The following is a 13,496-nucleotide window of genomic DNA, read 5'->3' as shown; positions in this document are numbered from 1 at the left end:
ATTGGGTTTTAACATGGTCATGCCTTTGTTCCAACATGATCATGCTTCTATTTTAGCATGATCAGGTGCTAAAACGTAATGGTTTTTAACATGGTCATGCCTTTATTAAGCATAATCATGTTCTTTGCACTCCAGTTCTAAAACGCAATGAAACCCAAAATCAAGATTTTGCATTTTTTAAAACGCAATGGGTTTTAACATGGTCAGTTTATGTTTTAACATGGACATGCATCTGTTCTAACATGATCATGCTTTTGTTTTTACATCTAGAAGAATGAATATAAAAAGAACTCTTACTAAAACATAATGAGGTGAAAAACACAATTGGAGTGTGATAACCTAAAACGCAATGAAAATAAAAAACACAACTTACAAAAGAACCCCGATTAACAATGGTGGACGGAGAAAGAGCTCCGAAACACCATGGAGAAACTGGTTGCAGTGAAGGTGGAGCGGTGGCGATGGATGATGGAATGGTGGTTTTAGATTTGAAAAACGCAATAGGTGGTCGTAGTTTCAGATCTGGTTTCTAGCAAGATGGTAGCGATCATAGGTGGTGGTGGAGGTGGCGGTGTTGGTTATGATGCGATAGTTTGTGGTTTTAAAATGGTGGATTTTGGTATACAGGAAAGACAGATGAATTGAAGACATTGGGTTCATGAAGAAGGCGAGTTTTAACTAAAATGCCTCTTTTTATGTGTTTTTGACTTTGCCACATATCTTCTTATTATTACTTCCTAACAAATTCAAACTTCCTGTTTAATCTTAACCCTAGGGTAAAAAAGTAAAAGGAATATATATACTCTTACCTATGCTTCAATAGTTTTGCTTTATGCTTTGTTAGTATTTTTCATTTTTTTTCTTTTTCTTCTTTGCCCTTTAACTTTTATAATAAAATGTTTATCTTTTCAATTTCAATAAGGTTTTCTTTTCTCTAATTTTCATTTGTTACCCTGTTTTTCTTTTTTCTTTTTTAATCTTTCAACATTGGTAATGAGATGTTTAACCTTTTAATTTTACTAAGGTTTTTCATTTTTTTTAATTTTCCCCTTAATATATCTTCTTTTATTTTTCAACTTTGGTTATATATAATTTTTATATTTGTGTTACATTCCAAGTTAAACCCGAAATAAGTACTTTTATTCATTTAGTCGAATTTCTGATGATGATGATTGCTGGTGATGGTGTGGCATTGGTGCTACTTGCCACAGTTTTACGTCCCCGTCGCAACACATAAGGCTTAAGACTAGTTAAGTTAATATATAATTCTCTCTCGTTACGAACTTCTAGTTATGTAGTTGGAAATGCATTAATCTTTATAATTATCGACTTAGTTTAATCAAATACTCAGATTGCTTCTTGTAACAGGGCCAGCCCGATGGGCTTGTGACCTTAGACACAGGCCTAGGGCCACCACAATTAAAGGACCACCAATTTTCTAATACCAGGCCCATTACAAACACTATTACACTAAGGAGACGAGGCCCAATCATCCTATCAGATAACCTAGGCCATAAACGTGATATTGAAAGCACGACAATGATTTAGGATCCTTGATATTGGCAGCGTGAAAGTCTAACGATTATCAGATGTGCGAATGAATTGATGAATTCGTTTGAGTTTCCGATATAGAATCAGGCAATCTAAAATCTCAATCGAAGAACATAGCTTGACAGGTACAACGACTATTTTAACTTTTTTACATGCTAATTAGTCATATATAGTGATGATTGATCGGCCCTCAAACATAAACTGATATCGGTTTTGCGATTTTTCTATTATATTGACTCATTTTTGGGATTTATATTTTGTGGCTAGCTTGGAACTTGGAACACAGTGGCACTCTAACTCATTATTGCGAGATATAATCTTGTGGCTCTCACTCAGGTTAAATATCTTCATTTGTTGTTTACAGTGTATTTGCATATTTGATTTTGTTGTTTAGGGCTTATACTTGTTTCACTATTTGCTGATTTCAAGTTGTAGTTTAGGGAATTAGGGCTTATTTGCTGATTTCAGTTTGTTGTTTAGGCCTTTAGGGCTTATTTGCTTATTTTACTTTGTTGTTTAGAGCTCATTGTTAGAATAACTTGATTACGATTCTTTCATCAAAGAGTTTGTCTCAATTAAAGCTAGAAAAGTAAGTTTTATTTAAACATATGTTTAATCTATACAAAACATATAACTTTCAACAATTTATTTAAACTTTGCCAACTATAAACTCTTTAGTTTATAATTGTCGGTCCCAAGCCCGGGTAAAGGAGGAGAGTTTTGTTACTAAATATGTTAAAAAAGATAATTTGCAGAAGAGCTTTCACTTTGAAGTTCGTTTAGGGTCTCTAAAAACATAGGAACGGCCTTTGTTGCAATATACAATTTTTTTTTGAAATTCCGAATTTCAAGCAAATCTATTTGCGTTAGCCAAAGGCCAAACTTATTGTAACACCATGTGTTAAAAGGTGACGTTATGTGGCTATAGACGTGGTAAATGAAGACTTGTTTATATGTATTGATTGTTATTATTCTATTTGGAAAAATCATATGTAAGTTACATCGAAAAGTCAAAACTGGGCTCGTGTACGAACTAGACGAGACACGACTTGATCGACCGAGACTAACCCTAAATCTAGATTTTTGACCGAGACTCATATCCGATCTTTTAGTACTATAAATAATTTGTATATCAGCTACTATACAAATCATTTATTTCTTTCTTCAATATATATTTTCTGATCTATATACGTTTCTTTTGTTAACCACCTCAAGAAAGCATATGGAAAACAATACAATATACAAAACAAATATAATATACACGTCATGTTACACGGCTTCAAAATGGTATATTCTTTTAGTAAAAGAAATAATAACCAAGAATAATAGTGTAAGCCCCAATGGGGAATGAATTTGCAGCAGCAACTAGTGTATTTTAAGCAAACAAGAAGTTTTCTTGCTGACTTTGCTTCGATTCAATTAAATATATAAAGACATTCCTTCTATAAATAGCTAGTCTTCATTCATGTCTACCCATCATCAAACACCTATCGACCAATTATTAACGTGCCAAATGGGGTCATTTACTCTTATTTTTTTCTTAACCACTCTAGCCACCATCACCCATGCACAAAACTCCCCACAAGATTACTTAAATGCTCATAATTCAGCCCGTGCCCAAGTTGGCGTTGGAAACATGGTATGGAACGCTACTGTCGCTGCCTATGCTCAAAACTATGCTAACCAAAGAATAGGGGATTGCAATCTGGTCCACTCTGGTGGACCATATGGTGAGAACCTTGCCGAGGGTAGTGGAACCTTCACAGGTACCGCGGGTGTGAATTTGTGGATAGATGAGAAACGTTATTATGAGTATATTACAAATACATGTACTAATGGACAGGTTTGTGGACACTATACTCAAGTGGTATGGCGTAATTCCATTCAACTTGGTTGTGCTAGGGTTCAGTGCACTAACAATGGTTGGTGGTTCATTATTTGCAGCTATTATCCTCCTGGAAATTACGCTGGTCAAGCTCCTTACTAAACTATATGTTTTACACATGTACTTTGTTGGTTACAAGTATATGAATAATTAAGTAACAAACATGAGTGTGTGTATATATAATCTAGAGAAAAGCGAATATGGTCTTGTTAGTCATATAAGCTTATAAATTCGCACGATGCGACGGGGTAACACTTTGCATTGCTATACTCGTTTATTGTAGTTTTCTTATTCGTATATATTTATTGCAGCATCATTGTCGTGGATATATGTAGGAAAATTCAAATACAGCTCAAATGAGAATACATGAATTAAAAAAAATAAGTCTTAAACATAAACTATTGTGTACTTCATGAAACCACTTATGCAAAAGTAACACACGAATACTAAGGAAAAATAAGTCTTAAACATAAAAGTTGAAAACTAAAAGTTCAAGTATGAACCACTTGCATCATAATGAAATCAATTTAGTCATACGCCTTATGCATCTCACTTGTCTCATCTATATTGTTAGGCCACCATTCGTCGTCATCAAAAGGGATCCCATTATTTTCTTTTTATCTTTTCCTGTTTGACTGTTATATCTTTTGGAGGTCAAGTATCTTTTATCTTCTCTGTAACTGACACATTAGTAGTTGGAGCAAGTTTGAGCATTGAAAAAAAATAATGTTAACGTTTTAAATACTATATATGATGTTGAAGTATATTTAAAAAAACAATTAAGTTTTAAAACTTTAGGTTTATATGTTGCGTATATGTTTTATTATTATATTTAAGTTTCATATTAGTGATTAAACAATAAATATGCAAGATTTTTATTCATATAAGAAAAGACAAAAATTTTAAGTTTCATATACATATGAACTAAATTTAAAGCGGTATAAAAAACTTTTGTTAAAAACTTAAGATCTTCTTGTTCGCCGCGTGACTTGCTATGATCGATTTTTCTTGGCGTACATAGACCTTGGTGATTCTCATAATTTCCTCTGTAGTATCCGGAACTTTGTTCCTGTCATATAACTTCCTGAGGAGTTCATCAATATTCACGCCCTGTAAGAAGGCACCACACGCCAAATCTTGGGTTAGGCCGGGAATGGCAATGCTTTCTTTGTTAAATCTCCTCAAGAAATTCTCTACTGTCATGTTGTCTCGTCGGCGTATATGTAACACTTCATTCCAATCCTTGGTATGTCTCCGCTGTTGACTGAACTGATGCGAAAACTTTGTTACCAATTCATCAAAGCTATCGAGTCCTCCCATAGGGAGACTGTCCCACCAAACACGAGCTGCTCCTACTAGAGTTTGAACAAACATCTTGCACCAAAGGGGCATTGGCCACAAGGCTACTTCCCCCGCTCTTCTAAACAAATTAATATGATCATCAGGATCGCTAGTCCCATCATAGTTTCCCATAGTGGGCAACATCTTTGGTTTTTCTTTTATAGGAGCTTCCGCTATACGCCTGAAAAACTTTGATCTAAAAGTGACCTCGGCTGGCTTATATGGCCTGGTCAACTCATCTTCCTCATCTAGTTGGATTAACACAGGCGCGCCCTGAGTGATTGGCGGAGTTACTGTCTGGGTTATGGACAATGTCCAGGTTTGGCCATAGTTGAGTTGTTGTCTGGTATTGTTGATATTTTAGCTAGGCATAACATATGGAATGTGGCCTCCATGCCACAACGGAGGTTGTGGATACTGAAAACCCCATTGGGCCGCCTGGTTTCCTTTGTATGGGTTCCTGTACATATGGGGAGGTGCGTAACCATATGGTGGCATGTAGTAATAAGGTGGACTGTAAGTCTAGTTCCCGGGGGTAAATGGGGTGTTCAATACGGCTCTCGGCATTACCACTGGTTGATGGGGCGGTGTGGACATTGCCGCGGTTAACGCCGCTGAGTACAATGGAGGAAACTAAAAGTTATCCGCCAGTGAAAAGTATTGAGCCGTTGTCCCAACCGCGGTTGTGTAAACAGGTTGGGCTGGCTGATAGTAGTAACCTCTTGAGCCTGAAGCTGACGTAAATACCGGTGAACTGGTGCTTAGAGACACCCCCTGTGTTGAGACAAGCGGGGAAGTTGTTGCTGTTGCTGACACATCAGGAGGCTGCGTCATCCCCGTATTGAGAGAAGAAGGTCCCGTTCCAGGAGTCGCTGTGCTAAAACGCTCCCTCTCGTATCCCGGAGGCATGTCAGCCTCGAACTCAAGTGACAAAGACCTAGTTATTGCCGGAGCCGAAACTGTTGTTGTAACGCTCACCGACATTGTGTTCCCTTCATCGATAGAAGTCGAAACAGTGCCAACCATTGCAGTACTTGCGTTAGGAGCACTCATCGTGGTAACGGATTCTTGGTATTTCAGGTCCCACGGATAGCGCCAATGTAGAAACGTCACCTGAGATACGTCCGTTGACTAGTTGATCCGATAAAGAGTGGATCGATCTTCAATCGACAAAACAGAACACCGTTAGGACTCGTTACAGGAATGGGGTTATTCCTGTAACTACTTTCCGGCATGAGAATAAGTATTCGTTTGTGTGAGTAAAAGAGAACGTAATGAGAGAATTGTGTGTCTTACCTTCACGATGACATCTCCTATTTATACTTATGGGTGAATTAGGGTTTCCCTTTGTAACACCCCGAAAATATTAGAAATTATATAAATGACCATATTAAATATGTTGGTCATAATTAAGGATAAAATAACTAGGAAAAAATTAACCTAGTTAATTTTTGTGCCTTAAAACAATAAAGAAGAAAACTTGGTTAATAACCCTTTATAAAACTTGGATAGTAGAGGGGCTAAAGTTGACAAATGAGAAAAAGGTTTTAATTTAATAAACATAAAACACCAAAACACACACTTAGATGTGTGTTCTGGTCGAGCTTTCTACAGGAGCCAAAAGGGGTTCTCCTACTTGAACCCTAATTCATACAAATCAACTGAATCGAAAGGGCAAATCAAACCCAAATCGAAAACCAAGCTCAAATTAGTGATCACCTAAGTGAAGGGATCACAAGGTATGTCGAATTTCATCTTTTGGTTACATCTTGAATTCTTGATGAAAACTTGATCGAAAATTGAGCTTGAATGATTGATGTTTGGGTGAAATTAGGATGAATCCATGTCTAGGAGCAAACCCTAGTCAATAGTTTGATGAATTAGTCATGATAATCATGAGATTTATGATCACCCACTTAGGTGTTAAATGGGTTTGTAGTATGATGAAGAACACAAAATTATGATCATTAATTTGGTGTTATTTGAATTCCATAAAGTAAATCTAGGTGTTGTTATGCATGCTAGACATATGGACTTGTAAATGATGTTTAATCTTGGCTAAATAGCTAGTTATGAACTTGATTATTGATGTGTAAAAATTATGCCCACAAGGCGTTTGTTAAAATGCCTAAATGAAAGCTAAAATGTTGAAAATTCGAGTAAAAAGCATATTTGAATGATATGGCAAATTATGCGAAATATGAGATGATAAGAGATCTAAACACGTCGTTGGTTGAACTCTATAAGCAAGGGGATTGAATCTTCAAGCGGACAAGCCGGAGCGGACGCGCGCTTGAAGGAAAAGCTGTGAAGGTACGTAACTTATGGTTTCGTTACATTATGTATAAACATTGATTGTAGATATGTTAATAGTGTTGTGGTGTAATATAGGAGTTTGGTATGTTATTGAAGTGACCAAGTTCACTCGACAACCAAACGGGTCAAAATAACGGTTAGAATTAGTTTGGTATATCATTGAAGTGACGGTTTTCACTCGACAACCAAACAGATCAAAAGATGTTTTAAAACGATAATGTTTGAAGTGACTTGAATGTCACACGATGAATTTGTATAATAAGGCGTAAGCCGAGAAACGGAAACGGCGAATTTGATTTTTAACGAACCCTTGAATTGGGTCAAAAGTTCAGAAATAAGACCTTGTAGAATCGCTTGAATGCGCATGCTTGAATCATTGACAACAAGCATGACACTATTGCGTGCGCAAACCATGTGATGGGAGCGAAACGCCAATGTTTGATAAGCCCGGGGGTTGGGTAGAAATGTTAGAAACGATTATTGATAGTAATCATGTAGTGTAACTTAAAACTAAACGGGTCGAATAATTGTAAAAAGGGATTTATAAGCCATTTTCTTATAAACCGGATTTCGATGCGAATAAAGATGATAAACGGAACGGTATTTTAATTACGGACGCATAGGAAAAAGAATCACGCAAAACAGATAAGTAGATAAAAAGTTATGGCATTTTGAAGTTTGTATTTCTGATCAAAACTAGAGCTGGGTAAAAATGCAGGTCCAGATACGGACCTGCTGGAAATTGGTCTCCCCCGCGCCACGTGAGGGAGTACACTAGACCGGGCACGACACACGACAAGTGTCGCGGCATGCGACACAACACGGGGAGCCTCTCGCGTGGCGCTAGAGGCATGATTCCGGAAATTTTATTTTATTTTTTTTGTTTGATTATGGAACTTGTTTATACTTGTTTGTAAGTTATCAAAACTAACTTTTAAGTTGGTTTTTTATATTAGGCGATTGTAGCAAGCATCCGGATGAAGATCAAACAAGGAAGTAAACCAAACACATGTCAAATGTAATTGAAGTTCTTTGACTTAGTTTTATTTTCTAAGATATGAATTAAAATTACCAACTAGACCCTTGCTTGTGTTGTTCAGGTTTTTCATGTGGGTCAAGATTAGGGATGGTAAAAATACTCGAGTTCGACGGGTATACCCGAAACTTGACACAAATAATACGGGTATACCTGACACCCGATGAGTATTAGGCCGGGTATGAGATTAGTTTTAAAAATTTTTTTGCTTGTTGAATAGATTTGTTTCTTTATTGGATTGGTTTTGACCGGACGGTTTCATTATCATAAAGAAAGGGAAGTGGCTCGCGGGTATTGGTCGGGTATGGGATTAGGTGATACCCGACCCGATTACCCGAAACCACATACCCGTTTACCCGAACTATATACCTGATCATATACCCGAATTTTTTAATTTATATTTATATTTTTCATTAACCTTTGTCTATTAGTGATTTATTTTAGTATGTTTATAATGTGAAAAAATAAATTTTATTTTGTATATATATTTGATAATAGTATTTATATTTTATATGTTATGAAGTATATACATATAAGTGTATAAGGGGCTGTTTGGCAACATCTGAATGATTAAGTGCTGAACCAGTAAGAGGTCTGAATCATTAAGTGCTGAACCAGTAAGAAGTCTGAACCATTAAGAGCTTCTAGAATGCTTAACCGTTCTAAAACAAATGTCTTACCAATTCAGATTAGAGGTCTTAACAATTCAGACTCTGTATAATGTTTAAACATTCAGAGGCAAATGTCTGAACCATTCAGACATCTGCTCGTGAAACAAACAGTCTGAACCATTAAGTGTTGAACCAATAAGAGGTCTGAACCATTAAGTGTCTTATTAAGAGGTAAACAAACAGCCCCTAAGTATCATAAAGTTTTTATTAATTATGATATAACTTAAATGTATGTAATGTACATTTTTTGTTTATAATAGTTGTTGTATATAGGGTAGGGATAGTGTACAAAGTGTCTAAAGTGTGAGAAGTGTTTTAAACCATTAGATCTTTGTTGAGATCAATAGGGACCAAATTATAAATTGTGTTTTAATTATTTGAACTGATTTGAAAATTGTAGGGGTAATAGTATCTTTGTATATGTTTCAAATTAGGTAACTTCTCCTAAATTCTAGCGATTCACTCCTAAATTCTAGCGATTCAAATTTAAACTTATTCTAAAATCTGGACATTCTAAAAAATCCAGAAATATGTAACTGCTACAAGAAATATATAACACTATACATCCATCATATAACACTATATAACACATATATAACACTATACATCTATCATAGACATGCTATCAGAAAAATATAACACTATATAACTCTAAATAACACTATATAACACCAGATAACACTATATAACACCAAAAAACACTATACAACACCATATAACACTATGTAACACTATATAAAAATATATAACACTATAGAGTTCTGAATGGTGGTTGCAATGTTATATATAATGTTGTAGTGTTATATAGAGTTATAAAAGGGTTATATAGTGTTATAAGCTATTCGTAGTGTTTTATAGAGAATTGTAGTGTTATATAAATCCTTCATTCTGCATACATCACTATATAACACTCTATAAATTTTCATGCGATCTTCAGAATTAATAATTGATGAACGAGATGACACAAATTCGTAGATTAATTCTTAATTCGTATTCCTATAATTAAGGGTGACGGTTATGGAATGTTATCAATTAATTAAATCAATAAGAAAATTACTTGTTTACCCTTTTGAATTAGTTTAGATTGAGGACACATGTTATCTCCACAATGTTTCTCACACTTTCGAATTAATGTACAAGATCTTCAATCGTTGTATATATAAATTTATATAATAATTATAATAGTAAATAAATGTATTTATGGAAATCCCAATGTATATCTTTTAACAAACTAATGGGTATACTCGATACCTGACGGGTAATTACCCGACGGGTATTAGGCTGGGTATGGGACACGATTTTACAACCGGGTATGGGTATGGGATTACCAATACCCGACCTGAACCCGACCCATTGGCCATCCCTAGTCAAGATGTATCGATTCAATGGCTGGAATTTGGAAGATACTTAGCTTGGGTTTTGGAAGTTACTTGATCGACCATCTAAGTTCTTACTTCCTTGCATGTTTTGCACTCATTGCTTTGTTCATTTTGATTGCCATGTAAGTTTATCATCATCATCATACACATATTTTTGCCCGTCTACCTGACAACGGCTATAGAACTAGTTAAAATGAGTGCAAGTAGAATGCAGAACAGAAACTTGAGCTCCTTGCACCGTGAATGACGCGTAAATGGTGGGTGGTTGCAAGCCCCAAACAATCAACCACCATTTCCTTATTTCATAATAACTGACTCAGCTGCTTGCAAATTTTAGTGTATTAATGATTGAGTATTTTTTATTCAGGCATTTTAAAATTGATTTAGATCTTCCAAGGAACCGATCGACCCGCATAAGCATCCTTGTGGGTTATAAATCCAGCTGATATCGGATACAATGACAACGTAAACCATAAAGGAAGTACCAAGTGGATCGATATATTTAACAAGTGGTATATGGAAAACTACAACTAATAAATAGGATTCGATCCAAATCATAATAAACAACTGTACATGCAGGCAGAATAATAATAAAAAAAAGAAACAAAAACCCCTCCCTCATCAAGCAAGCAATCTCACTGTACACTCTGCGCTTTGGAAATTAAAAATTAAAAAAGATCCTCAACCCAACTTGCAAAATAATAATAATAATAATAATAATATTATTCAACTCCGGTGCCGGTGACTATTGCCTGAGCTCCTTCCGGAGCTTCCTAGAAAACGGCTGGCAGGCATCTACACTCAAATCCACCGCCGCAGCCAAAGCCACAAAAGCTGCAGCATCCTCCGTGCACGTCACGTGCTGAACCCCGATCTCCACCTCCGGCCTTCCACCCACCTTCGACGACATCACAAACCCCCCCTGGTACATCCATATGTCTTCCGACCCGGAGGAGTCAAAACTCCCGCTTGGGGTCGTCATCGGCGAACCCCACCCGTTCCCAATGTCTATGGTGAATTTCCCACCATGTTTCGAACTGATGGTGGAGCTGGATAATGTTATCGCCTCAATCCCGGCGTCTGGTAGCACCTCAAACCGGTAGCCCAAGTTGGTAGACTCCCTCCACGCCTCCAACCGGCCCCACGGCTTCCATGTGTTGTGACCCGGTCGAAGTATGAGCCATGCGCCCGGGTTCGACCGGCGGACATCGTCTGACCCGTTTGACGGGACAAACGGTGTCACCATGGAAGCCATGGCTACCGGTGAACCGGACAGATCATGGATAGTAATCGACCATCCTTTCCGCTCTTTCACCGGTTTTACTTTATCTTTGGTCCACTTTGCTGCTTCATTGCTGTCTCTGAAACTGAATTTGCAACTAAAAACTGCTTGACGGACGTTCCCGTTGACTTGAAAAACTTGTGGGCTACACTCGGGTTCATCTTCAAACTCGAAGACAAATCTCGGGTCGGGTTCAACCCACACGTTCAAATGCAACTGAACCGATTTCTTCTTATCACCGAGACCCACCCAGCCGTTCTGAAGCACCCAGTTATCGTCTGAGTCCAAAGCGACTGATACAACCCCGAGAAGCTTACCAGATCCGACACCACAAATCGGGTTTCCGCTCCTACCCGAATAAACTTCGATCTTCAAGCACCCGTTGGATAGCTTTTCGAATTCTGACTTTTTGAAACTGAAGCAGGTTTGAACCTGATCGCTTACTTGTGTAGTATTATCGGGGCAATAGGGGACATCTGCGATCTGTGTTGGTGAGTTGTTGAGTTTGATCTTGCAGTAATAGGTCGTCGAGGGCAGAGGAGGATTACCGGAAAACTTCAAAGCTAGACTCCCGACTACGAGTCGCACGAAAGGACATGGATCCATGGGTCCTTCCTTTCGTTGTATTAATTGAAAGGCTGAAATCTCTTTCTTTCTTTCTTTGCGCCCACGATTAGAGAGAGCAATAGAGAAAGCAAAGTGGTTACTTTTTTATATATAAAATAGATACAGAGAGAGAGAGAGAACAGCTGGAAATTGCGAGGAAGAAGAATAATCCGTGCAAGAATGGGCTGGGTGCACGTATGCAACCACATATGCCAGCCAGCGATGCGATATATGGAATCTTTTTTATTTTTTTATTTTTACAGGTTATGTGCATATTATTTATGTTTTATTTATAAAAAAAACTAACTTGAATGATAAATTTAATTTAAGGTCAAAGTTCTAAATATACGTTTGATTTGATAAAAATAGAAAGTTTATTTTAGCTTGAAAGTGTAGAAAGCAATAGGATTAGGACATGTGACAACATTTAAAATAAAGAAAAAAAGGCATTTTAGTCAATTCAACCCTTTCTTCTTCCTTTTCAAAACCCAGTAACTTCAAAACCTACCATTTTCAAAACCCACCATCTTCAACCATTTCTTCACTTTCTATCTCAATAATCACTACATTATAGTGTGATTTTCATCACAAATCAATGATTCAAACACCCGATCAACGTGTTCTTCAGCTTTTTTTGAAGAAAACCCAATTTAGTTTCATAAAAAATCTCGTTTTTTTCCGTTGATTTTGAAGATAATCACTCGATTCGTTCGATTCGAGCGCTGATAAGTGTTTCTATCATTCAAACTTCGTCAATTGTTGAAGGAATCACTTCGATCCATGTAAGAAATTCTTTCATTTCATTTTTACGATCTGGGTTTTTGATTTAGTCATTGGGTTTTACGATCTTGGCGGGGGTCCGGGGGCAGCACCCCTGGTAGCGGGGTCCAAGGGGCAGAGCCCCTGGCTGGGGTTGAGCAGCCCCTGACAGTTTTTTTTCCGATTAAATTGCAGTAATAAAAATGCATCAGAAAAATTAATTTTCTGCAAATTGCCTCTGGAAAACTGCATTCGTAGACAGTGTTTCTGGTTCTGTAAACAACAGGTTCTGGTCATTGTGTTTTAGTTAGATTCTGGTTATGTGAACAAGAGTTTCTGGTTCTGTGAACAACAGTTTCTGGTCATTGCGTTTTAGACAGTTTCTGGTTCTGTGAACAACAGTTTCTGGTCATTGCGTTTTAGAAATAAAACATTTTTAAGTGTTTTTACTCATTGCGTTTTAGGTAAACACATTTTTATGTGTATTCAGTTCATTGCGTTTTAGAGAGAACAATTTCTTTTGTGTTTTTAGCCCATTGCGTTTTAGAAATAAGACATTTTTATGTGTTTTCTAGGCATTGCGTTTTAGAAATAAGGCATTTTTAAGTGTTTTGGGTGCATTGCGTTTTAGGTAAAAACACATTCAGTCCATTGCGTTTTATAAAGTACA

At 36.8% G+C, this 13,496-nt stretch overlaps 2 protein-coding genes and 1 long non-coding RNA gene across 3 annotated transcripts; 2 read left to right on the top strand and 1 right to left on the bottom strand.

Annotated features, from left to right (window-relative positions):
* Positions 1 to 3,064: 3,064 nt before the first annotated feature.
* LOC110883659 (pathogenesis-related protein 1A) lies at positions 3,065 to 3,762 on the top strand. The gene has a single exon (XM_022131364.2). The coding sequence runs from the start codon at positions 3,065 to 3,067 to the stop codon at positions 3,536 to 3,538; it is 474 nt and encodes a 157-aa protein (XP_021987056.2). The 3' UTR covers positions 3,539 to 3,762.
* Positions 3,763 to 6,376: 2,614 nt separating this feature from the next.
* On the top strand, positions 6,377 to 8,412 carry LOC110883658. Its single transcript, XR_002560541.2, has 4 exons — positions 6,377 to 6,516; positions 7,025 to 7,090; positions 8,050 to 8,111; positions 8,194 to 8,412. It is a non-coding gene; the product is annotated as an uncharacterized LOC110883658 (long non-coding RNA).
* Positions 8,413 to 10,694: 2,282 nt separating this feature from the next.
* LOC110886779 lies at positions 10,695 to 12,322 on the bottom strand. Its single transcript, XM_022134619.2, has one exon. It carries the CDS (start codon positions 12,065 to 12,067, stop codon positions 10,925 to 10,927), a length of 1,143 nt encoding a protein of 380 aa, XP_021990311.1. The 5' UTR covers positions 12,068 to 12,322; the 3' UTR covers positions 10,695 to 10,924.
* Between the last annotated feature and the right edge of the window lie 1,174 nt (positions 12,323 to 13,496).

This window comes from Helianthus annuus, chromosome 4, assembly GCF_002127325.2.
Source record: "Helianthus annuus cultivar XRQ/B chromosome 4, HanXRQr2.0-SUNRISE, whole genome shotgun sequence".
NCBI classification, from domain to species: domain Eukaryota; kingdom Viridiplantae; phylum Streptophyta; class Magnoliopsida; order Asterales; family Asteraceae; genus Helianthus; species Helianthus annuus.
The sequence above is the reverse complement of the archived record's forward strand: the minus strand, read 5'-3'. Positions and strand labels throughout refer to the sequence as shown.

Excerpts from the sequence above, each read along its gene's own strand:
- LOC110883659 (XM_022131364.2), top strand. The coding sequence starts at position 3,065 with ATGGGGTCATTTACTCTTATTTTTTTCTTAACCACTCTAGCCACCATC.
- LOC110886779 (XM_022134619.2), bottom strand. The coding sequence starts at position 12,067 with ATGGATCCATGTCCTTTCGTGCGACTCGTAGTCGGGAGTCTAGCTTTG.